Source organism: Corythoichthys intestinalis, chromosome 16, assembly GCF_030265065.1.
Source record: "Corythoichthys intestinalis isolate RoL2023-P3 chromosome 16, ASM3026506v1, whole genome shotgun sequence".
Lineage (NCBI taxonomy): Eukaryota > Metazoa > Chordata > Actinopteri > Syngnathiformes > Syngnathidae > Corythoichthys > Corythoichthys intestinalis.
Window position 1 is genome coordinate 22,539,097 of NC_080410.1, and position 23,345 is coordinate 22,562,441.

The window sequence follows — 23,345 nt, forward strand, 5'->3', positions numbered from 1 at the left end:
AGTCTTAACCACCCTAGGGAAAATTTGTAAACATTTTTTAACTGAATTTAATGGAATCAAACATTCATCACCATATTTTATGATTCCTCCATTTTTATCAGAAACGGGAAAAAAGAACCAAAGTAAATCTGAAGTTTCCTTGACAAATTCAAATTTAAAAAAAATTCCCCCCATTATTATAATATGATTTCAATATATGTGGTGCATTATTATTATTGTTTATGGTTCTGTAAGACATTTAACGTTTTATGAATACATTTTAATATTTATATTGTATCATTTTTCAACCTTTCAAGGCAATTTAAATCATTTTGTTTTTGAAATATTTATTTGATCAACTATTAAATATGTGTTGTATCAGGCTTGATACTAGAAATAATGTAAAAAAAAAAAAAAAAATATATATATATATATATATATATATATATATATATATATATATATATATATATATATATATATATACAGGGTGATTAAAAAAGAATGTGCCAAAACCATTGCAAGTATATTAAAAAAAAAAAAAAAAAAAAAAAAAAAAAGCTGAATACAAGTATTGTATATAACTTCAAGTTTTTTATTTCATGCTTTACAAGTGCCCAATGTGACCACCATCAGTGGCACGGACAACATCAAGCCGCTATGACTTAATTTGTGAAAATTACTTACTTGTATTAATTCATATTGAATTTTTAATTCATTTTAATGAATTAATTCATAATTAATTCATAATTCTGTCTATTTCAATGATTTTGGCACATCCTTTTTAAATCACCCTGTTTTTTTTTTCACCACAGATATTCAATTTTTACATTATTCAGCAAGGTAGTGTTACAAAATTAGGTAAAACGTGCTTCTTGCAGGTCCATAACCTGTATACTGTATAGTGCGTGTATGTAAAAAATGCAAAGGCCATACAATCATGAAATAATTAATATAAAATAAAGTAGGTTGGACCTCCAAACTTTTCCGAAAGTACTTTTTGACAGACGGATGTGCTGGCCAATAGGAACGCGCTTGTCTTGCTCTGGCCAACCAGATGCCAGACTACATAAAACTTTTGCATGGTGTCGCGATTGGTCTTGTCACTTGTGTCGAGTACAAGCAGAAGAATCCACGCCAGAAGAAGAAAAAGAAGAAAACACCTGACAGTAGGCCACCATGGAATTTCGGGAGCATCGGTGCTCGTGAACTGAAAAGGGGAGCGAACGCGTGTCCTTCCGAGGGAAGTTCCTTTCTGCCAGGGCGAGTAAGTGATGTCAGGCCGAAGTGGAGCAGCTCCTCGCGGCTGCAGCAACCCCAACGTGCCGCTGCTGCCCCTCCGGGCCACGGTGCCCTACCAGATGCTCCTTAAGACGGGTACACACGCACACGTACAATCACACTAGAGTTCACTTCAATCTTGATTTTTCACAAGTATTCATTACTGCAACTAGAATTACAATTTAAGGTGCAACAAAGGAAGTAAGTCTTGTTAACAGATGTCTCTCAATCATGATAATAAGAGATATATTACATTTTAATAGTCAAGTCAACATGCTTGGATGACACAATTTTTTTTTTCATGATCAAATATTGATAATGTCAATTTGTCATTGTTATACTATTTTCATGTTACTATTATTTGACTTATACATGTCAGATATTATACAGGATCAGCCATGGTTTTCTTCTAATATTTTATTCAATGACAGTATCGGGATACCGGTTTAACGCCAAAAATAAGTTTCTGATAGTGACATATCATGGGATTACCACCCTTTAAAAATACAGTGATTTACAGTATTATCCATATTTTTATTTCAATACTTGTTTCTTCTTCAGTTATCGGGCAATAGTTGTATAAAAATATTGGTATCATCAAAACAGCAATATTACCTTCTGAGTTGCCGTAATTCTCATTCCTCATAGATATTGTAACCTGGTTCCTTCCAGTAGTTTAGTTTGCGTAGTCACTGTATTGTGATTCGATGGTTTGATTTTATAGTATTCTGGAATTTCCGCCACTAATTGATATCAAGATGTATGGTACATTGTTTTATCCCAATACATAGTGTATTTGTATAATCTCTCTATCTTGATACTACTATAAGTATAGTTAAACAAAAACATTGTATTATGAGTTCACGATTTCCACCCATATTAGGTATCCTAATGGAAAATACATACCCCTGCCCCCATATATTAGTTAAAGCTGTATTGCACAGTTTACTTGTGTTTCTAGTTGGTCTGCCAGGTTTAAAGATGTGTGTGTGTGTGTCTTCAGACCTACACAACGCCTGGGATCAATTTAGCAAATAACTCGGTCTTAAGAGTCTTTTCATGCCTTTTTTTGTTCCCCTCCTCCCGACCCAAAAAGCTGAGCGGACCTCAGCCCGCCCGCCCAGGCCCACCATGCGGCGGACCCTCTCCCTGGATGCCATCCTTGCGCCATACCTACAAGGGCAGTGGCCTAAAGAGCCCAAAAAGAGTCCTTCGGGGAGCTGTGTCTGCGATAAGGCCACTCAGGTGAGCGCTACAAACATACAAGTTCAGATTGATGCATGTTTTACTCACCAGCATGTAATTTTGTAGATATGTCTCATATGACCAGACACATAGACAAGTCTCAAGTAGCCGTGCCTGAAAGGCCAAAGGAAGACACTGCCATTTTGGTTTGAAAAGGCCCATGTGGCCATTTCAAAGGCTCCTTCAAATAGGACCTCCTCAAGGCTTAGTGTGACTGCTTCTAAATTTGCATGTTTCCCGAGGAGGACAGAGTAATTAGAGAACTAGTTATAAAACAAGAAATTGTTTGAAAAATATCCATCCTGAGAAGCCAGTATGACCTGGCAGTAATGCTTTTGGTAAATAGTATGATATTATGAGTAGCCCCACAAAAAAAAAAAAAAAAAAACAACAACTATCAATTATAAAATTGTACAATAAGTCAAACATTTCAGTTTGAAGTAACCATTTTGAATTCATTTTGGTTGTACCATGCTTCATGCCCCATGATGGACAAAATATTAAAAAAAAAGCAATTTGTTCTTTGGGAGATGCCAATCTGGCCAGTATTGTGTTGCCTTTGAGCAAGTCACTGTCACTTGCCCACAGCTAAAGAGGTGTAGCTGTCTTTATCATGATATCTTTCCGTTCATGCCTGCATATGCGTGATCTGGTTCTGTGTGGTGTGCAACACAAAGATATATACAGTAAAGTGAACGTATAATGACTATGACTATAATTATGAAGATCAAATGACAATACGGATTCAACATACATGCAACGTAAATTTCACTTAAAACTTGAAATTTAGGAGGCATGTATATGATGTGTAAACTTACAAAAAATTGATAAAATAGTAAAAAATATATGCATTCACCCTCAGAACCAATATTTTTTCATCATGTTATGAATATGACAACTTTTGCGATGTATGGCTTGCAGGTGTTTGCCGCATATAAGCCAACCAACTGGAAATTGTTGGGGTTTTTGGTTACAGACTCCAGCGTGCGTCAAAATGGTGTACAAAAAATGGCGCACAAAGCCCCACACCCCCCCATGTATCCTCTTTCGCCGCCCAAGCCGAGGAACTTTGCCAAGCTCCTTCGAGCTTTCTGGGCTCCTGACACAGTTTAAAGGCGAGCGAACCCCCTCAGCCTCCATTGTGAGATGCGGCTGTCCCCTCCTGACCTCATTATACGCACACCCCATCCCCCTCCATGCATGCATACACACAAGTCAGCGTCTACCGCCCAACCACCCCCCAGCCTCGTGGCATCCCATCATACAACTTATTGTTGGCCCGATTTCATCCTTCACTCGCTTTCTTTGTAAATGGCATCCTTGGACTTGATCATTTTAACATTATGTGGGACGTAGATGCTCGTATACATCTTGTGGTTAAAACAGTGAGTTTTTGCTGTTAGTGTAAAATAGCTTGGTTGACTTTATCAGTATTGGTGTCGTTTGGAACATGGCAAGGAAGCTGGGGAAAATGTTTGAAAAACACGATAAAAGGGGCTTTGGACATCTCGAGGTGGGAAATTTGCTGCGTCAACATTGTCACTTCGTTCTGTGTTATTGGCATGAATTATAATGCAAAAAAGGAAACAAATGTAGGCCTTTACAGGTTCTAACCGTAGTATTTCGTTCCATGTTGGTGCTGTTTATTCAGAATATGGAACAAATGTCCACTTATCGGAATGTAAAATGCCTTTCGAAAGACCTGAGATGAAAAAGGGAAAATTACCAGATTTGTACACCAATTCTGTGTTGGCGCCAATGATACAGATGAAAAAGTGGAAAAATGTCAACATTACAATCATAGTTCTTAGTCCATGCTCATTTTTCAGTAATAATCCTCAAGCATGTATCATATATCTAGAAACAAATACTCCAGTCCTGTATTGCTTAATTCCTGCATGTAGTGTTGCAGTTCCATTTAACTGGTCTTATTTTAAAGCTGCGTTTCCCATGATCCCCTCACTGGCAGAGGGTGTGAGGTGTGAGAGGTGACGGCTGTAACTTTATCCAGCAAAGTCACGGCATGACTCACTCGGACTTATTTAGCAACTGGACGCGACACCGAGGACAAAACCGACGACAGCTTTCTCTTTATTGTGTAGTGACGGCGACTGTGCGAGGGCGGGATGCTGGCTTGGTCGGGATAGACTGCTACGGCCCCAAAGGGGAGTTCGAACGAGGAGAGTGGGAACTTGGGGGGTTAGTAATGGACAACAGAGCGTCTGTTAGAAGATCTAGAGTCCATGTGAAGAAAACGGTACTGCCTGTGTGTGTGAGGTGTTGAATGCCGATAGTTGCATGGTTGTGTCTATTCATAGACGTGCCGCTAATGTTGTCTGTAATGTACTGTGAGAGGAAGGGGTCTCGTTGAGCATTTCCTCCTATTCCTCTGTGCAGGTGCATCCTGGCAGGTGGACCACACGCACCTGTTGAGTTTGTTTGTCATACTTGTTGACTGGTAGAAGGCAAAAACTACTTCCTTTTTTTGCAGGGAGTTGAGAGGGGAGTGTAAACAGATGATTTGCTTGGAGAGAACATGCCGAGAAATGTGTTCATGTTTCTGCTTTGCATGACACGTACCTCAGCTATTTACTTAGTCAGTCACTTGGTTTTAGGGCAGCACAATTGATCAAATTTTAATTTTAATCATGGTTTTGGCAGTCACAAATAAAGTAACCGAATAAATTAACCTGATTTAAGATGGGTGACATTTAACAAAATTTGTTCATTTTGAGTTGGAAAAGCGGCTAGCCAGTTAGTTTCTTGAGCAGTTGCTCAGGCAGCTGTTTATTCATTTAGTTAGTCAACTCAGCTCACAGGATAATATAACAGAGATCATGAAACTGTTGGGGCACATCCCATTGTGGAGCAGTGACCCACCATATCAGATTTTTCAATGTACATGACAGCCACCGACAGGACTGGAGTTGATTAACACCATCAGAAGATTTTTGGGTTTTGGCGGAGGTGTGCTATAAAATAACAATTACTCCAATGTCGTTTTGCTTTCAGACGCCATCTTGTTGGGCAGAGGAGACGCAGAACAGGAGAAGTTTCGGCGGTCACAAGCGTTCTGCATCGTGGGGCAGTGCAGAGCACCTCAAGGAGGCAAGCATCTTTAAAATGTCATTGTCATGGGCTTCATTGCCATCATCATCATGTTCCCTCTAGGTGGCCAAGCTGAGACAACAGCTACAGAAGCGATCTCGCCATGCTGCTCCCTCTGCGGCGGGGTACGAACCGTCACACCATGCACTGACAACGGGCGTCACTCAGGTATTCCTGATTTGCCTTTTTGGATTTTCTGAGAGATAGTAGTTTATGCTCTTCTCGATTTGTTGGTTTTGCACTTGGCAAAAGCCCTGCCTAACAGCAGTGCTCTGCTGCCCCCGTGTGGGCGTAAGCATTTTTATGGTAAACTTGTCAGTTTTCCTGAGTCACGGCTTTATATTTGTGGGTGAATATAGTCGCAATTTAAACTAGGAACTTTTGGAGGAACTTTGTGTGTGTGTGTTGGGTGTGTGTGTGTGTGAACTGTAGGAGCTATTGTCTATATCATTTTAGCACTTTTGGGAACTTGGGGACTGAGCAGACAAAGTTGCAATCCTGAAAATATCTGAAATGAATCTTAGTGTCAACAACTAAGAAAAACAGAAATGCATCTGTAGGGACTCAGGAACAAAAAAAAAATACAAACTGAAAATACTATATATATATATATATATATATATATATATATATATATACCTGTATATATATATATGTGTGTGTATTAGTGCTGTCAAATTTATCACATTAATGGGCGGTAATTAATTTTAAAAATTAATCACGTTAAACTATTTGACACAATTAACGCACGCACGGAATGACCCGTTCATGCCTCAGTTTACGATGACGCTGTTTTAGCACACTGAGAGCGAAAAGGCAGAGAAATGCATAAAGGCAGATTGGACCGCGCCTTTTATTGGCTTAAGCTTTGGCAACTCTATCACAACAACTATAAGTATTGTGGCGAATGACGTGGTGAAAAATGACAGGAAATGATCCTTTTCTTAACACACTTAATTGAACACATCGCAGAACATAGTGTATAACATTTGCAGCCACCACTGACAGTCATGGTTGCCCAACTTCCCATCATGTATTTGGGCGGAACAGTTAAGTCGTTACCGTATCATTTAGTGAAAGCACAACAAAAATAATATTCCTATCTCTCAAAAAAATAATGTTCACAAAAAGAAAACCGCTCAATGCAAAGAGAACTGGCATATGCAAAATACACATAAAACGTACTCAGACTTTGCCTTGACTAGATCTCTAATTAATTTAAATCTCGCCATTGACACCTTGTGGTGTATTTCAATCACTACCTTACGTAGTTAAAGACACTGTGGAAGAAAGAAGTAGAAGAGCCCATGTGACGTCCCGCTCGGTGACGTCAACAATGGCAAGCTATTAGTTTATTTTTTGATTGAACATTTTACAAATTTTATTAAAACGACAACATTAAGAGGGGTTTTAATATAAAATTACTATAACTTGTACTCAAATTCATCTTTTAAGAACTACAAGTCTTTCTATCCGTGGTTCCCTTTAACAGAAAGTATGTTAATAATGTTAATGCCATCTTGTGGATTTATTGTTATTATAAACAAATACAGTACTTATGTACAGTATTTTGAATGTTTATGTCCGTCTTGTGTCTTATCTTTCCATTCCAACAATAATTTACAGAAAAATATGGCATATTTTAGAGTTGGTTTGAATTGCGCTTAATTATGATTAATTCATTTTTTAGCTGTCATTAACTCGATTTAAAATTGAAATCGCTTAACAGCCCTAATATATATGTATGTATATATATATATATGTATATAAAAAAAATTCCAAGTAAAATATTTTCAAAGATTTGACATTTGATAACACTGTACCGTATTATAGAAAAATACAACAACAATAGAAAAGTAAAAATAAAGCCAAATATTGGAAAAAAAGATGAATCCAAGTTGTACAAAAAAGTAACATTTGAAATATAGTAAAAATAAATATCAGCACAGTTGTAAGGAAAAGGTTAAGCTTGAAAACCGATCTGAAGAGTGCATAACCATAGAACAGGTACAGTACCTCTATGAAGTGTCAGTGTTTTGTTTTGTTTTTGTTCTAGACGTCGCCTCTCGTACCTCTGAGTAGACTGGCTTCGCGTCTGCGGCGGAGTGTCGAAGGACTCAACTTGGAGTTGGAAGAGGTGTTTGTGTCAGAGAATCGGGATGACCAACATGAGGTTCTGAGCGGAATCAGGATGAAATTGAGGATCCTAGGAGTAGAGTGTAATCAAAATCACCTCACTTTATTTTGCAGCATTTGGACATCCCAGACGGACACAGGGCTCCCGCTCCAGTACAGAGGTGCAGCAGCGGCTCCCAGAGTGAATCGTCGCCTGGGCCCTTAGATCTTTCCCTGCTGTCTCCTTCTCAGTCGCCGTGTCCCTTGGACCCTTCGCTGCTGTCTCCGTCCACCTCGCCTTGTCCTTTAAACCCTTTGCTCTTCTCCCCTACCCAGTCGCCAGGTAAGATACTTTGATAGATCTAAAGTATCTTAATATTTTGCAGAGATTGTAAACAGTATTTTTATCCATCTATCAGAGTCTGCTACTCGTGAGGTCCTTTGTCCATCTCCTTCCACGTTTTTCCCTTCATATGGAGTAGATCCTCCAGTGTTGCCACCATGCTCCACCTCCTCCTTCTCATCACCGCCATGTCTCGACCAAAGCCTTTTTTTCAAGCGGCAGCCGCCAGAGGGCAGCGAGCCGCTTCCAATGTGCCAAGACACAATGTGAGTTCCCTCTGCTATGTGTACAATGTATCTTTCAGAATAATAGTAGTTTTGCGTTCAAATCTCTTTTACATTAAAATATTTTTAGAAGAAACGGAAACATTTTTATTATTAAAAAGGTTATTATTTTTAACATCGGAAAGATTGTTCCATGTCAGAATAGAAGTGGAAAATGTGGTCTTGGTCATGAAAACTTTAAGAACAGCTAAAATTTTCTCAGTGTCTTGTTTACATGTCTAAAAACACTGAAAACGTGTAATTTTATGTTTAAAATATTAGGAACAGTAGATATCTTGTGCTGTTTGACATGAAAATAAAAGCCGTGAGGAATTGGTGTATTGTGACGATCTTGAACAACATTGAAAATGGTGAAAATTCTCAATAAAATGCCCTCAACAAATGCAAAAAAATATCTGATGTGTATCTATTTATCATAGACTTCATAATGTAATTGACGGGGCGCGGGGCTGATAAATAGGGGGCCTGCGTTGTTGGCGAGGCTGTCAAATTGACCGAGTGGAATCAGACATTTTTTTTGAAAATTCTTGTGAGTAAAGGCTTAAGTCCCTGAATTCTTTATAGATATGGATGTAAAACAGTCTCAATTATTGCTTAAAAGCAAAACAACGTGCAGGTAGCATTTATTTTACGTAAATATTGCGAACTATGATGCCAGTACCTTAGTGGCTAATTTCTCCATTTTTTTCCACAACATTTCATGCATGCATGGTACGAAAAATATAATAATTACCTTTAACCCTCGAAGAAATCACTCCTGAGACAATCCATCCTGTTTGTATGTGGCTTTCTAGTTTTTGGTAAATACTGACATAGCGCTTTATCTACATTTGTTATAATGGCCAAAGTGCTTTACATTAGCACACATTTACCCTTTCACGCACACATTCACACACCAATGGCGCTACTGCCAACCCATTGGGGGCAAGTTAGGGTTCAGTGCCTTGCCCATGAGCATTTTGACAGTGGGCAGTCATAGCCGGGAATCGAACCGCTGACCTTTCAGTCCCAGGACAACTCAGGCTACCAACTGCGCCACGGCCGCCCATTTTTCAACTGAAATCCACCGGTAGTTCACTGCGTGCGTTTGTGACTAGCTCCTCTTGATGTGGGCAGCCCCGCTTGTAGGATTGCGCAGTGCACGGCCGAGCTGACCAGTCAGTAATGATGATGTCTATGCTATTTATATTCTAAAAGACATGTAATATTCAAATGTTTACGTTCAAGGAAACTGTAATTTCAAATATGCTATACAGTATGTGCATGACAAAGCTTAGACGAGTGGGCGAGTTGTGCAGTTCCCCTGTAAAATATTTACTAACAGTGGATAAATGTGTGATGTAATACTTAAATGTGTATCTCCGCAGGTTGGCGTGTCCGAACGAACTTCTCAACCTCCAGCCTTCCTGTCCTGACCTCAACAAGGTGAACTTCACCCCGCACGGCGGCTCTGCTTTTTGTCCCGTCAGCCTCCTTAAACCCCTCCTGCCTTCCATGGATCTGCTCTTTCGTGGTCTGTCCGTCTCCCCCGTCACCGGGTGCCCGGAGCAGGTGTCTCCCACCCGGCAATTGGGCATGCAGTGAGGGTGAAGACCATCTCTGGACTAAACCAATCTGAGTTTACTCGGAGGTTACTGGCTTGTCACTGTAGCCTTCATCGTAGATGAATACAAAAATGTTTTGGGCGTTTGTTACTGTATTAGAAACCAACCCATCCTGCTCTAAATGGCTACTTTTATACAAATGCAATACTAAAAAGAAAGTATATTTTTGTAGCTTCTTAAAACAAATGTCAGGCTGGAGAAATGAACTAATTTCTATGTTTATACTGTGTCCAACTTCAAAAAGGAAGCTTTAATTGCCTAAAAATGATATCTTTCTAAAGTATTGTGAATGCAAGACTGTTAAATGGAATTGATTTACTATTTGGTTCTCACTCAGTCTTCTGTATCGTGCCTACAAGAACGTTTTTCATTTTTTTCTCAGCGATGTGGTAAAACTTGACCAAAACAATCCAATAAAGAAAATATTGTCATCTGTCATATTTTCCAAATTCTACTAAGGTATGCAAATTTAACTGTACAGAATGTAGATTAAACGACAGACCCGCGGGTTGAAGGGGCGTTAAACGCCTTGTTTTAATTATTTTCGTGAAAAACTAATTACAGAAAAAATACATATACCTGGTTGCATGACCTGTTTTCATAAATCCAATTTCAGCATGTATCCTATCTATTTCTGTGGGACACGTGGATTTGCGGTTTTTAAATATAAGTCCCGCCCTTTCACATCAGAGCCGTACTGTGATTAGTTAGAGAGGATTGAGGCGTTCGCGTATGCACCAATACACTCAATCCACATATATCGACGTCAAAAAGTTGCGCGACATTTCCCCCCCACATTAAAACCGCCTTTCAAATGATCGAGATACAAATATATAGCCAAGTACTGAAACATACCTACCACTAATCCAGAAATTTTTTATAACGGTTTTGTTAACACGCATCATATACCGGAGAATAACACTTAAAGAAAACTTTTGCATTCAGGCGAAACTCTGGACACCACTTTTGAAGGTCCTTTCACAACAGCAGGTTTTCCAAATGACCTCATCATAACAACATCCCGCCGCGCTATATCAGGGAAATGTAGACATGCTAAATGCAACAGGATAAATTATTAAGAAAGAGCATCGGTTTTATAAAACTAAAAACATAACAACCCGACTACCCACTCTCCCTTGGGACCGCAGCTATAGTGGAGCGAGACGTCGGTGTCGGGGGCACCGAGAGGGTAGCGGTGTCGGTTTCCATACCCGGACTGGTGGTGGACGACATGGGTCCGGGCAAAGGAGCCGCCGGTGGCCAGTCGCTGTGGGACAACATGCGGCTGCGCTTCATCGTATGTTTCCTTGGCGTCTTCGTGTGTTATTTCTATTACGGGATTTTACAAGAAACAATGTAAGTAACCAGGACTCTTCGTGCTATGTTTCGATGACAGTTAATAACTTAAATTCAGTGATATGGTTAGCTGCTATTGATCTTAATTTGTCCCTTCCCAAAAAAATATCGCATTTAAATGGAAATTATCCTTATTGAATACAATAGTTCTAAACTGACAGATGGTTCCATAAAATGTGAATACAATTCACATTTTATGGATCCATCTGCCAGTCTATTTCACAATGTAAAGCAATGTTTACATCCCAGTTACGATGTTGAACGCTGTATGTACTATTTTTATCTTTTAAATATGAAAACAAAGATCATATTTCCACTGAAGCCTTTGTGATAGATGAAACTGATAATTCCAGTGTCGAATAGAAGGGGGCCACGACACTTGGAATGCGGAGAAGTGGCATGGGAATGGGGGCAAGGATTATATCTGGTTACTTCGACATCACGACAGTATCACACACATTGTTGAGCGAATAATAATGTGGTTCTGCTCAGAAACAAAAGGATTGAATGTATAATTTACATATCAACATTTCTTATGCAGTACAAGAGGTGATTATGGCCATGGCGACAAAAAAGAGAAGTTCCGATTTGCCAGGACTTTGGTGTTCATCCAGTGCATCATCAACGCGCTCTTTGCCAGGATGTGTAAGTACTCTAAAGTCTAATATAGTCCCTGGTGAGATGCTTATTCCATTTTCAACATTCTACATCTCTAAATATCTAAACTGTCGTGGTTGGAAAACTTTTAAATTGATTCTTTAAACACTCAGAAAACACGAGATTCTTGATTTGAATGCGAATCCCTTCCTGTGTATATGGTATTTTTGTTCCTCCTCCTCCACAGTGATTCAATTTTTAGAAGGCCCAAAACCGGACCAAACCAGGAGTTGGCTGTACGGGCTTTGTTCCCTCTCCTATGTCGGAGCTATGGTGTCGAGTAACTCTGCCCTACAGTATGTCAACTACCCCACACAGGTCAGTCTGAAGTCCCTCTAGTCTAATTAAAAAAAAAAAGGAGTCCCTCTTACCTAAAAAAAAATAATTTGATAAATGATTATGGTTCCTAAAACAATGCAATATTTATAGGTTTTGGGAAAATCCTGCAAGCCAATCCCAGGTGAGTGACTTTTTATTGTCATGACTTCAAATTGTGCAATAATTACATAAATACCAACTTTTCAGTCTGTACCATTTTTTCTGAAATATTTGTAAATGATGATGGAAATCAAACTGAAGTTGATACATCAATAATTAAATTAATTGTTGATGAATTTGAACCTTGACAGCCTTACATACTACAAGCAAGTGAAAAAAAACATGTCGTTATGCTTGTGAATTTTATTGACCAAAATGTGATCCCATCACAATGTGTGACAACATGGGACACTCCAGTGATGATCTTGGGGGTGACCATCCTGAGGAAGCGCTACCCGATGGCAAAGTACTTGTGTGTGCTTCTGATTGTGACCGGCGTGGCGCTTTTTTTGTACAAGCCCAAAAAGAGCTCAGCGGTAGTGGACGACCATGTTTTTGGCTTTGGGGAGATCCTGTTGGTGAGTATTTGGAACTATAAAATAATTTGAAAAAGCATCCCATTTGAACACTCTGAACTGTATGCAAGACATTTGTTTCCTCTCTAGTTGGATTATTTACTATTTGTGAACAAAAGAACACAAAACGGTGTTAATTTTTAGTTTGTTCTGTGAATGTCCTTTGAAACAACAAACCATTGCAAAAATGTGTATGAACTGTGACAAACGACATTTTAAAATCACATACTGTATGTCCATACGTGGTCAAAAACAGCCAAAAGCTCTGAGGGTAGCAATATTGAACAAATTCATTATTATCATTACGTATTTATAGTTAGTGTCTCTGACGCTGGACGGCTTGACGGGTGTGGCCCAGGACCACATGAGGTCTCGATTCCAAACCAGTGCCAACCACATGATGCTCAACATCAACTTGTGGTCCACTGTGCTCTTGGGACTAGGTGAGTCAAACTGACAACATAAAAATGATTAAATTATTATCCATTCATGTATGTATGGTAAAAACTTCAGGGAAAGTCTGAAATTATAACCATGTCCTTAAATGATCTTCAATGTTCATCTATTCATCTTGCATCCTACTTTGCCATTTTTATACTCACCACTTGGCAGCGCCATAGACACACTATAACTTGTGTCAAACATCCGTTGCACTGGAACTCTTACAAGCACTATTTCAGTGTCCTAATAGTCATCATCTTTATGGACTTGTTGAGATGAGAGAAAGAAGGTTGAATATTGCCTGTGTGTATGATTGGCAGCTGTGCTGTGGACTGGTGAGGTGTGGGAGTTTCTGAGTTTTACCGAACGCTATCCGAGCATCTTGTACAACATCTTGCTCTTTGGATTAACCAGTGCGTTGGGCCAGGTGAGCCATTGTTAAATATGTATTCAAAAGAAGTATTCAAAGAGACTGACATGTTTTCCTGTTTGATCTTAGACGTTCATCTTTATGACGGTGGTTTACTTTGGACCACTGACCTGCTCCATCGTCACCACCACAAGGAAATTTTTCACCATCCTTGGCTCTGTCCTTCTCTTTGGGAACCAAATGAGTAACATGCAGTGGTTTGGTACCATCCTGGTATTCCTTGGTGAGAGAGAGCAATTTAATTGCATGTATAGTGGTACCTTAGTCACTTGGAAGTTAACAGCTATTTTATGACAATTTACTGATCTGATTCATCACACCTATTTGGTTACCTTTCAGGCCTCGGATTGGATGCTAAATTTGGCAAGGGACCCAGAAAGACGCAACGTTAAACCAACTGGACATACTTCACAAGGCAGAATCTTACTTTTTGTACAGGCTGAAACTTGTGACCTCATTTTTTAAATAAAACTCCTCTGTTTTAACACATTCATCAATGACAACCAATTCCAAGATTTAAAGCAATGAATTTACCCCTAAAAAAAAAAAACGTTGTTTGCAAAATGTGTCATTATGACATATTCTTGGCCGATAATTAGCCAAGTAGCTTGTCATACAGAAAACATGACTTTTGTCTTATGTTTTTTTATTTTATACAAATGAGTAATTACTTGCATTAAAGTGAACCTGTCACCTCTTTCCTCGATGTGTATTCATTAATTCAAATTATGGTGGCAGGTAACATTGAGCAACCACAGTCATCTGAAAATGTGGAATCATGAGGTTTTGTTTTTTGTTGCTGTGAAAATGGATGGATGGATGGATGGATGGATGGATGGATGTTCTTCTCCCAACAGCGACCTCTATTGGCTTAAAAAATATATATATATATATATATATTTTTTTTTAAACATCGTATTACCAGGTGGCCAATTAACGAGCAATTCATGATTAAAATGCTACTGATCTAAAGAGACGATGAAACGCTGTGAAAACGTCACCTAGATACATTTATTGTCATTTAAGAGTGACATATGTAAACGAAGAATACCCAAAACGACTTGTTTTGGGGAAGAAAGAAATTGTAATACTGGCAATTTTACGGTGCTTGTAGTGTTGCCAGATCGAAATATCACTTGTAAGAGCAGATCTAAAACGATGATAACAGAGTGTTCTATAATGTAGATATCTCTAAGCCTGTTTTTTTTTTTAGACGTTTACTAAAAACATGGTCCAAAAATAATTAAATACCTTGCATTTTGGATACTTTTAGTCAGGCAGTCTCCCCGACCCTCTAGTTTTGTGCTGTTTTCGCTTCTGCTCTCACTGGCGGATTAAATAACGCAGTTTTTTTTAAACTGGTCAGACTACATATAATCCTCTATTTGTGTACACATTGGGAGAACGCACACAATACTACCTTTCATGATGTTTGCTACAGTCCGCAAACAACTGAGGAATCACCCTGCTGTGAGTAAACTTGTTTTATCCAAGAAAAGACAGGAATGCTGCAATGTTTGCTGCGGAATTCTGTGAATCTTCGCGGTTAGCTTAGCAGCTTCCTCTGACACGCGCTGAGCTTCGATAAACTTTTCGACAAGGGAAAATGAAACCACTTGTTTTGCTGTTATTCCCTTATAAAATGTTTTATGATGCATCAAAAGTACTTAAACGTGCGTCTGGGATGCTCTGAAGTCGAATGGGGTCAGACGCCGTACACCCTGATAAGAGCCCTGTAGGCGCTAGGTCGTAAATAGCAGCTACTTAGCCTTAGCTACTTACTTAGCAAATATCTCTTTAAAATGCTCATGTACTCTGGAACATAACACACAAATAACCCAATTCAATGACACATTGAAACGATTTCTTCAGATTCTAAGATCTTGTTTCATATAGTGGCTAAAGTAATTTAGAAAAAAAAAATAGTTTCAATATTAAATGTTTAAGATTTAAGGGGCTATCTTCTTTTGAGTATTACAATGTCTTGGCACATATTTTGACTAACATCACAACGGAAATAGAAAATTGCTCCTGTTTTCATACTCTTGTTGTTTATTGCAGCTGATTCCACTTTTCTTCTTCATTGGCGGTGGCACAGTCATGTCCCTAATGTATCTGGGTCGTCTGGCTCTCAAGAATCCAGATGTTTGGTAAATATATCCTACTTACTGGTAAATAGAAAAGGGTCAAATATGCCTTAATTCCCCCTGTAAGTGATTTACAGTCTGAAGTCTTAACACCAAATTGTAAAATTATACAAGGTGACCAAGTGCAATGTTTTGGAAAACAGTTGACACGCAAAACGCAAAAGGTTTCTGATGTCAGCAAGTCCCTTAAAGGGTTTATGTGGGTCATGAATGGGATTTTGTCATAATTCTGGCTTTAAAAAGCATTAAACTAAATGTTCAAGGCATTAAAAAGTATGTAAACTTGATGGTTAATTTTTTTTCTACATCATTAAATCTTAATTTTGATTATGTGTGGGTGCAGGCACAGAGGTGATGTTGGAGAGAGAGGTGACATTGTTTTTTTTTGGGGGGGGGGGTTGTGGCGGGTGGTAAACGGAGTGTGTTTCTTCCTGTGAGTTACACTATCTTAAACCCAAGAATCTCTCTTATGTACCGGTAGCTACTCTGTTTGCTCATTTTAGGGCTGAATGTAATACCCTATGGCTGCTAGTGTTGTTCTTCTATCTCTCGTCCATACATGCGTGGCCTTCCCAAGCCTTGTGTTTTCACTGGTGTTTAAGTTGCATTTGTATTTTTCAACGGTTAAAAATATTCATGGTTTAATGCTTACCATTTGTGTGTGTTAAACTATGCCTTTGGGCATGGACATTAATTTAAAGTGGCATTAAAAAGTTTTAAATGAGATTGATGGCTGTAGAAAACCCTGTCCTTGAAAATTGAGGTCCTTGAAAATTTAGTTCAGCAAGCCTCGGAAGCGCACAAAGTTTCTGTTAAATACCCTCAGACTTGTGAAGTTTAATTTTTGTAATTAATACGCAAACAATTTATCCAACCAAATGCTATCGTGAACAAAAAAATTCTACTAAGCCTATCAGGTGAATAAATGCCTTTAAAACGCCACTAGGTGACCCTGTCGCCTCATGAACAGGTTTCTGTTCTCGCTCCATAAAATATGAACCCATTAATTTATTTTGCCATGAATGTGGAAAAATGGTCAAGTGCCACATGAGTGGTTTTCCACTTGCAATGTTTTTATGGTGTGTTGACTGTGTATGGATGAACAACTAAAACAAATTTTTTTTTGATTTAATATTTTGCAGCTGGGATCGCAAGAACAACCCTGAGCCCTGGAACAAGATGGCCCCGACTGATCAGTACAAGGTAGGGATTTTTTTTTTGTCAGGAAGAGGCATAAATACAAAAAAAAGTCTATTATGGATTCTTCATGACTGGGCCAGGTTAAAAAAAAAAATAAAAATAAAAAAAATAACTGAAAATATCCAAAAGGCCATTTTTTGCAGAAAAGTTTGATTCATTGCATATGTGTATGTAACAAATATATAAGATTTTGTCTATTTTGTAACCCAAAATGCATGTGTAGTTTGCTACTTAATTATCAAGTTAGTTTAAAAAAATATTAAAGGTATTTTTATTTTACACTGTGTGCAACTTACGTGGACTCATCCTTTTGATTAAAAAAAAAAAAAAAAAAAAAATTCTTTTCAAAACAAAAATGAACTTACAAAGTTCCGATTCACATAAATCATGAGTTGTAGTTTGACACCATCCAAGGAGGATGCTTTGCTCCTCATTGAACTACTTTGTAAGTTAACATTACTGCTGTCAGTAGGACCAGACTGGAATTTAAGCCTCCTCCTCCATTGTCAGTTGTAACACATGGGAGGGAGGGAGCAGTTTGAGAACTTTTGAGCCACCTATCTTGTCCGTTGTGCTCTTTAGTTCTTCACAGTGAACATGGACTACAGCAAACTGAAGAAGGAGGGGCCTGACTTCTAAAGGGTTCCCCGTCTGCTGGACCAAACGCACAAGCACACTGTCTGTCGGGATTCCAGAAGCTATACCCGCGCAATGATTCATATTTAACTTTTCTCATCACATACCCTTTTATTTGAAACGTCTCCCGTCTTCAGCTTTGGGTGTTGTCAATAAAGTGAAAGGAGTCTTTTCTCCTCCTTACGAGAGAAAAGAATCTGTTTCTTTTTATTGGGATTATTCATGGCATTGTCCTTGCACAGCATGTTCAGTCATGTTTGCTTTTTATATGCTGGTTTTCATCATCCCTTCACCTCATGTAACCTTCATGCTGCTCACTTCATTTGGCTGCCATCCAGAAGCTTATCAGTCGAATGTTGCCATAAACCAACAAGCAGGGCCAACTAGGAGCATTTTATTTTTGAGCAAGCCAGAAAAGACGAAAAGTCAGTATTGAGTGGAGGAAAGAATACTGGCGCTGTCGCATTTCTTCTTTCGTCTGATAAGTTTGTAAATGTCAACATGTAGTTGCATCGGAGGCGTAGCCGCACGTGGGAAAGAGGCGACAAGGATGAGCAGCCAACGCCGGTGCGCAAAATGTCAAGAAGACCTTTTATGTTTGAACAGAAGCACTCGGCTAAATCCACCGCCGCCTTTTTCATCCACTAATTTCTTTTCGGGAACGGCCTGTGCACAATGTGAAAGCAGTCTTTGCCTAAGTGGTTTTTAATGACGATGAGTGTTAAAAAGCCGCGTCCACCGTGCGACGACCCCTAAAAAACTCAAGCTGTCATGCCTGAAAATGCAGAAAGAATCTGTTATTGTGCCCATTTCATACAATACTTCAGAGACAATATAGTATTTTGTCTGATTGGTACCAAATTGTTTTCCAAAATATAGCCAGAGGGCACTTTGCATTCTACCCCCTGCATTTTAGTAGCCCAAATATTAAAAATAGTACCCTTACACAGTAGTAGGTTCCTATTAATGAGAAGCCACAAAATCTGTAACAAAATTTCAGTTTATGATCGCAATAAAGAATAAATACTACACCATTTGTCTTATCAACCTAAGCAGAAAGCTGTGATGTAGCTACCATTTTGCAGTCATTTTTTTGACATCTATTTTTACGACTTACTGGGACCTTAAATCCCTAATATGATAGAGTGCTGCAGGTTTCTGACGCATGTTTTGAAAAACAAAATGATTTTTAAAATAAGTCCTGCGATTGGACGCCAATTAAAAACAAAACACAAAAGGTATATTTTTGTATACGTAATGCAAATAAAGTGCCTCTTAATTAAGTCGCTTGTCATTTGTTTTTCATCACCCAGACTCCTGAAAGCAGTTGGATGAGTTGCCATGGTAACTACTCAACTCACCTAATGCTTTCCCACACAGGTCAGCAGCAGGTTGTCATGAATATAATTTTCATTGCTGCAAAAGTAGGAAAGGTGCACTTATACAATTACTGCCGTCTACCAATGGGGAGTGCTGTGAGACTGGTAGACATGTTTTGCATCTTGCTTTTCAGACCATACAATCCATGTTAATTTTTTAGGTTTTTCATTACAAAGCTTTTCATCACTTGAGGTACAGTGATGAAGGAAAACCAAGAAGTAACCAATACAATGAAATGCAATACTACGAAAGAAATGGAGCGGACCTCTTAAAAGTGTGGGGAGAAATGCACAAAGACCTTCATAGTTCTTAGGGCTGTCACATCTCTGAGAGTAGTTCATCAACTATCAGTTGCTTTTCTTCTGCCTTTTTAGGGACCCGAATTGCAAAAGTAGGTGAAGCAAGGAGTTAGGTGATGCACACCTATGTTGAGACTCGTGGTCATTTAGAAGCAAATTTAAGCTAGATTTTTGGTTTTACTATAGTTCCTACAATTAAAGGTGCTAAGTTACGTTTACATAGAGTTCCAAATTCTAAGAAGCTGCAAGGTGCGATATGTGTTAAACATGTCACCATTAACTTATGTTTTGTCTTACATTTGTAGTTTGTTAACAGTGGCATCTGCAATAATTTGCTATGCTTACATTGAATTGACATTCTCTTTATTTTTTTAAAACACATATTACAGTATGACCTCAAACTTTGCCTGCAGAAAAAAATGAGTAATTCGCTTAGATTAGAGGGGGGAAGAACAGCATTGGCTTTGTCCACTTTGGTATTGCAAAATTATTAAATTATTCATACTACATCCAGCTGAGCCTACATGTTTTCAGTCTCCCTTCTCATCACCCGGCTGGCTATTTAGGGCGACATAATTGATGTCTGTTTTTGGTAGATATACATGTAGTATGGACAAACACAAGTGGACAGAAGGAGTTTGTCAAGGAACGTTTATCCCCCAAAAGTCTTATTGATCCTTGGGCTTTGTCACGCAAGATGACAAAGTGCCATTTTGCATCGCAAGCATCAAAAGGTCACAGCTGCCGTTGTGTTTTCCTCATGAGGGATGGCGCTGGAACGCTGGGTTTAGGAACTGTTTGAAGAGAAACTGTGCTGGGATGAATCACCGACGTTTCAGGGACGCTTTAGTCTAGCGTCGCGACGGTGTTTTATGTAGCGAATGGGGACGAGACGTGTCGAGGCCGTGCGTTTGATCTCGAAGACAGTCAATGCTGCGTGAATAGTGTCTTCAGGCAAAAGCGTAAATAGGTGTTGTGCGTTTTATGTGGCAGAGGGTACATCTTCACTGGGCCAAGGGGAGGTAGGCAGGTGAAGAACAAAAATGAAACAGCTGCCTTCTTGTCATGGCATCTGTTTTGATGAAACTCATTCTTCATAGGCAACAAAAGTAACAAAATGAGTAGAATCTGAATCAACAACATATAAATCCATATCGATGAATAATAAGTCTTTGTGTAGACCCACCCAGAGCCATATAGAGTCGCGACCCTCCCATAGGGATCCATTATACGATTTTACTTCTGGGTTTTCCGGGTTACGGAGCCTCGGGTAGTTCCAAACATGTCTTCGACGAGGGTGGACCGCATTCATACGAATGGCTGGCTGTCAAGTATATTCAGAGGTAAGTTGATGATAAAAACGGTCCCTTTTGAATTTTCAACAGTCTATATCTGGGTTCACTAAATCCGGAACTCGGTGCCACTTTTCCTGTAATGTTTTCCACGTTTCTCTCCTCTAACACACCTGAATCAAATGATTATGTCATCAGCAACCTCTCCAGAAGCCTGATAATGATCCTGATTATATTGATTCAGGTGTGTTGGAGGAGGGAGACATGGAAAACACGACAGGAAAAGTGGAACCGAGGTCCGGATTTAGAGAACCCTGGTCTATATTCTATAAGAGGTGCTTTAAAATGTATATGTTGAGCTTTATTTGTATGTGCATGGCGTAGTTATACATAGATTTTATCTAGGTGACGAACTATTTTCTCCTAGTTTTTAAGCTGACTCTGCTAACTGGGAATGTATCGCCAGGGATAATTTCATCAAGTCACTACCTCTTTTAAATTGTCAACTCTTCCAGAGGGCCTATGTGACGTTCACACTCATCTATATATGTGAGTATTGGTACACGACTGGCTTTCACGTGCTATTTAGATCGATTTTGTAAGCTTTGAGCTAAGGTATCACCCTCATGGAAGAGTACCAAGTCGATGCATGACAACCTGTATTCTTTACACCAAAATGTTAGACATTAATATATTGTAGAGATCTGTGTAGATTGAAAAGTGATGTCAACAAACAATAAACACGAATTTATAATAGAAAAGTAATTTTATTTTTTTATTTTTTAGGGCACATGTTCAAGATCCGCTTCTGCTGGGGACTGTTGCTGGTGCCTGCTGGCTTTGGGCACGAAGACCATTTTTTCAGCCTTTTATTTCATGTTTTGACGGCTGACCATTGCCATTCATTTTTTCTGCTGTTCTTCTTCTTCCCATGCTGCATAACCAACAATCACACGCCACTGATCTATAAAATGTTAGGTGTAAACAATGAACCATGACACCAATTGTTCAATAAAAATGTTTTTCTTTATCAAAGGGTAGTAAGTTGTTGTTATTGTTATACATTACACCATGTTACAGAAAATAATACAATTTTGTTCCTGTCTTGAAATCATTTTATTTGTGTTACTTGGGTCCAAACTAAATGGGAAAATGCCTCTAAAAAGGTACAGGTTTGGTTTTGCTAAAATTAGAGGCTATATTAAAAATTTGAGTTAAGCGGGAAATATTTGTTAAATGTAATTTCTTTGTGTTTCAGGTCAAACTAAGTCTATAAAATAAAAAAAGAAAATGTACACACATACATATATATATAAGCGTTAGAAAGTACAACAGTAAAGAAAAGTGGAAAATAGAATTTAAAAGTCGTGACCTCCAACTTTTTGGGAAACAAAAGTTTTTATATGTCAATGCGATGAAACAAACTAGGATGTGCCATTTAGAACTTGGGAACACACTATGTTATACATGGTGTTATCTTTAATATATTACCACAGGTACAGTAGGTGAATCAAGGAAATGTAGACATTCTCTGGAAAAACAGTATTCTTGTTGTGAAAAAAGAAAATCCTAAATCATCTTGCATTTCAATATAAAAGTCGATTTCTTGTGCAAATGCTAACACAAACATGAAACCTTTACTCCACATGGGAAAGTTCCCCTCTGCGTAACAGTTTACATAGTTTTCAGTTGTCGCCTTACCCCTCCAAATGTAAAACTAGCATTTAAATATATGTTATAATGCAATGACAAAATCAAACTACTACTTAGATCCGCAATTTTATCAATTTTCCCATAAATGTCGCAATTACCGCTGTCAGTTCCATTGAAAACCACTACAGCGCTGCTTGTGCTTGGAACTACCCACACCCTACAGGAACCACGGGATCACCTGCGGCGACATCAAAGAGTGTCGCGACTCTCTTTATACGGCTCTGGACCCACCCAAGAAATTCTCACAGCATCACACTTGATATGGCACATTAAGTCGGCCATTTTGGTTTCAGGCTGCCTGTCTTTGCACTGTGACGGATTGTTGACTAGTCCATATGGGGTGTAGTCAGGCTTTTTGCCAAGCTTTCTGCCACCCAGGACAGGATAAGCAATCCAGAAGAAGAATGGATAGAGGAAAAAATAAAAATGTTTTTTCCCATCCCCCACCGCTGTAAAACAGGTCAGAATTTAAATAGCTCAAAATAGAACATCTGGCTGGGCCTTGTCAGTCAGCGGCGTGTAATGAAATATGGAAATTTAGTGCTCTTCAAAGAGAAGACGCGGGCCTCTTGGTGGCGAGGTCTTCAGCACCCCACACTGCACACCCCCTCTCACTAGTACCCTCCTCGCCCCCGCCCTCTCAGAAAAAGCGTGCTCCAATTCCAGGTGCGGCCGCCATGGCCCAGTCCGCCGCTGGTGCCAGCTCGTTAGCACTCACAGCCTGGCAGAATTGGCAGCTGGCATCATTAAACTTCAAACCTGCTTTCGACCTGGGGTGCCGCTGCAGGGAGATAGCACCCCTCCTCCCTTGCACCCCCTGTATATTCTCCCTGTTCACCCACTACCACTTTACGCCACTCGTGTGTCTGCGAACAGCTGATTAGCGACGCTTCGTCGGCTGCAACAGACTCAGGCCATGCTCTACTCAAACACAGCAATTTA

At 39.1% G+C, this 23,345-nt stretch overlaps 3 protein-coding genes across 4 annotated transcripts; all 3 read left to right on the forward strand.

The window, feature by feature from the left end:
• Positions 1-945: 945 nt before the first annotated feature.
• Positions 946-10,384, forward strand: fam117aa (family with sequence similarity 117 member Aa). Of its 2 annotated transcripts, XM_057817939.1 has the most exons (8): positions 946-1,356; positions 2,357-2,505; positions 5,518-5,613; positions 5,677-5,781; positions 7,670-7,786; positions 7,864-8,071; positions 8,148-8,337; positions 9,723-10,384. In XM_057817939.1, exons 1-8 carry the CDS (start codon positions 1,254-1,256, stop codon positions 9,937-9,939), a joined length of 1,185 nt encoding a protein of 394 aa, XP_057673922.1. In that variant the 5' UTR covers positions 946-1,253; the 3' UTR covers positions 9,940-10,384. The 2 variants fall into 2 exon arrangements, with proteins under 2 accessions (XP_057673922.1, XP_057673923.1); XM_057817940.1 differs by lacking the exons at positions 946-1,356; positions 2,357-2,505 and adding an exon at positions 4,377-4,762.
• A 406-nt stretch (positions 10,385-10,790) lies between these two features.
• On the forward strand, positions 10,791-14,437 carry slc35b1 (solute carrier family 35 member B1). Its single transcript, XM_057817941.1, has 9 exons — positions 10,791-11,315; positions 11,857-11,960; positions 12,160-12,290; positions 12,402-12,432; positions 12,708-12,868; positions 13,182-13,308; positions 13,627-13,733; positions 13,806-13,959; positions 14,076-14,437. The coding sequence occupies exons 1-9, from the start codon at positions 11,191-11,193 to the stop codon at positions 14,126-14,128; spliced, it is 993 nt and encodes a 330-aa protein (XP_057673924.1). The 5' UTR covers positions 10,791-11,190; the 3' UTR covers positions 14,129-14,437.
• Positions 14,438-15,000: 563 nt separating this feature from the next.
• Positions 15,001-20,937, forward strand: ndufa4a (NDUFA4 mitochondrial complex associated a). The gene is made up of 4 exons (XM_057817943.1): positions 15,001-15,206; positions 15,798-15,886; positions 17,026-17,086; positions 17,666-20,937. Exons 1-4 carry the CDS (start codon positions 15,162-15,164, stop codon positions 17,720-17,722), a joined length of 252 nt encoding a protein of 83 aa, XP_057673926.1. The 5' UTR covers positions 15,001-15,161; the 3' UTR covers positions 17,723-20,937.
• The last annotated feature ends 2,408 nt before the right edge of the window (positions 20,938-23,345 follow it).

Bases quoted from the DNA above. Each gene is read 5' to 3' on its own strand.
- slc35b1 (XM_057817941.1), top strand. From the start codon at position 11,191: ATGGGTCCGGGCAAAGGAGCCGCCGGTGGCCAGTCGCTGTGGGACAAC. The intron at 12,291-12,401 runs GTCAGTCTGAAG...CAATATTTATAG, and splicing joins ATGTCAACTACCCCACACAG to GTTTTGGGAAAATCCTGCAA. The intron at 13,960-14,075 runs GTGAGAGAGAGC...GTTACCTTTCAG, and splicing joins TACCATCCTGGTATTCCTTG to GCCTCGGATTGGATGCTAAA.
- fam117aa (XM_057817939.1), top strand. From the start codon at position 1,254: ATGTCAGGCCGAAGTGGAGCAGCTCCTCGCGGCTGCAGCAACCCCAAC. The intron at 7,787-7,863 runs GTTCTGAGCGGA...TTTATTTTGCAG, and splicing joins ATCGGGATGACCAACATGAG to CATTTGGACATCCCAGACGG. The intron at 8,338-9,722 runs GTGAGTTCCCTC...GTATCTCCGCAG, and splicing joins CCAATGTGCCAAGACACAAT to GTTGGCGTGTCCGAACGAAC.
- ndufa4a (XM_057817943.1), top strand. From the start codon at position 15,162: ATGATGTTTGCTACAGTCCGCAAACAACTGAGGAATCACCCTGCT. The intron at 15,207-15,797 runs GTGAGTAAACTT...TGTTTATTGCAG, and splicing joins AACTGAGGAATCACCCTGCT to CTGATTCCACTTTTCTTCTT. The intron at 15,887-17,025 runs GTAAATATATCC...AATATTTTGCAG, and splicing joins CTCAAGAATCCAGATGTTTG to CTGGGATCGCAAGAACAACC.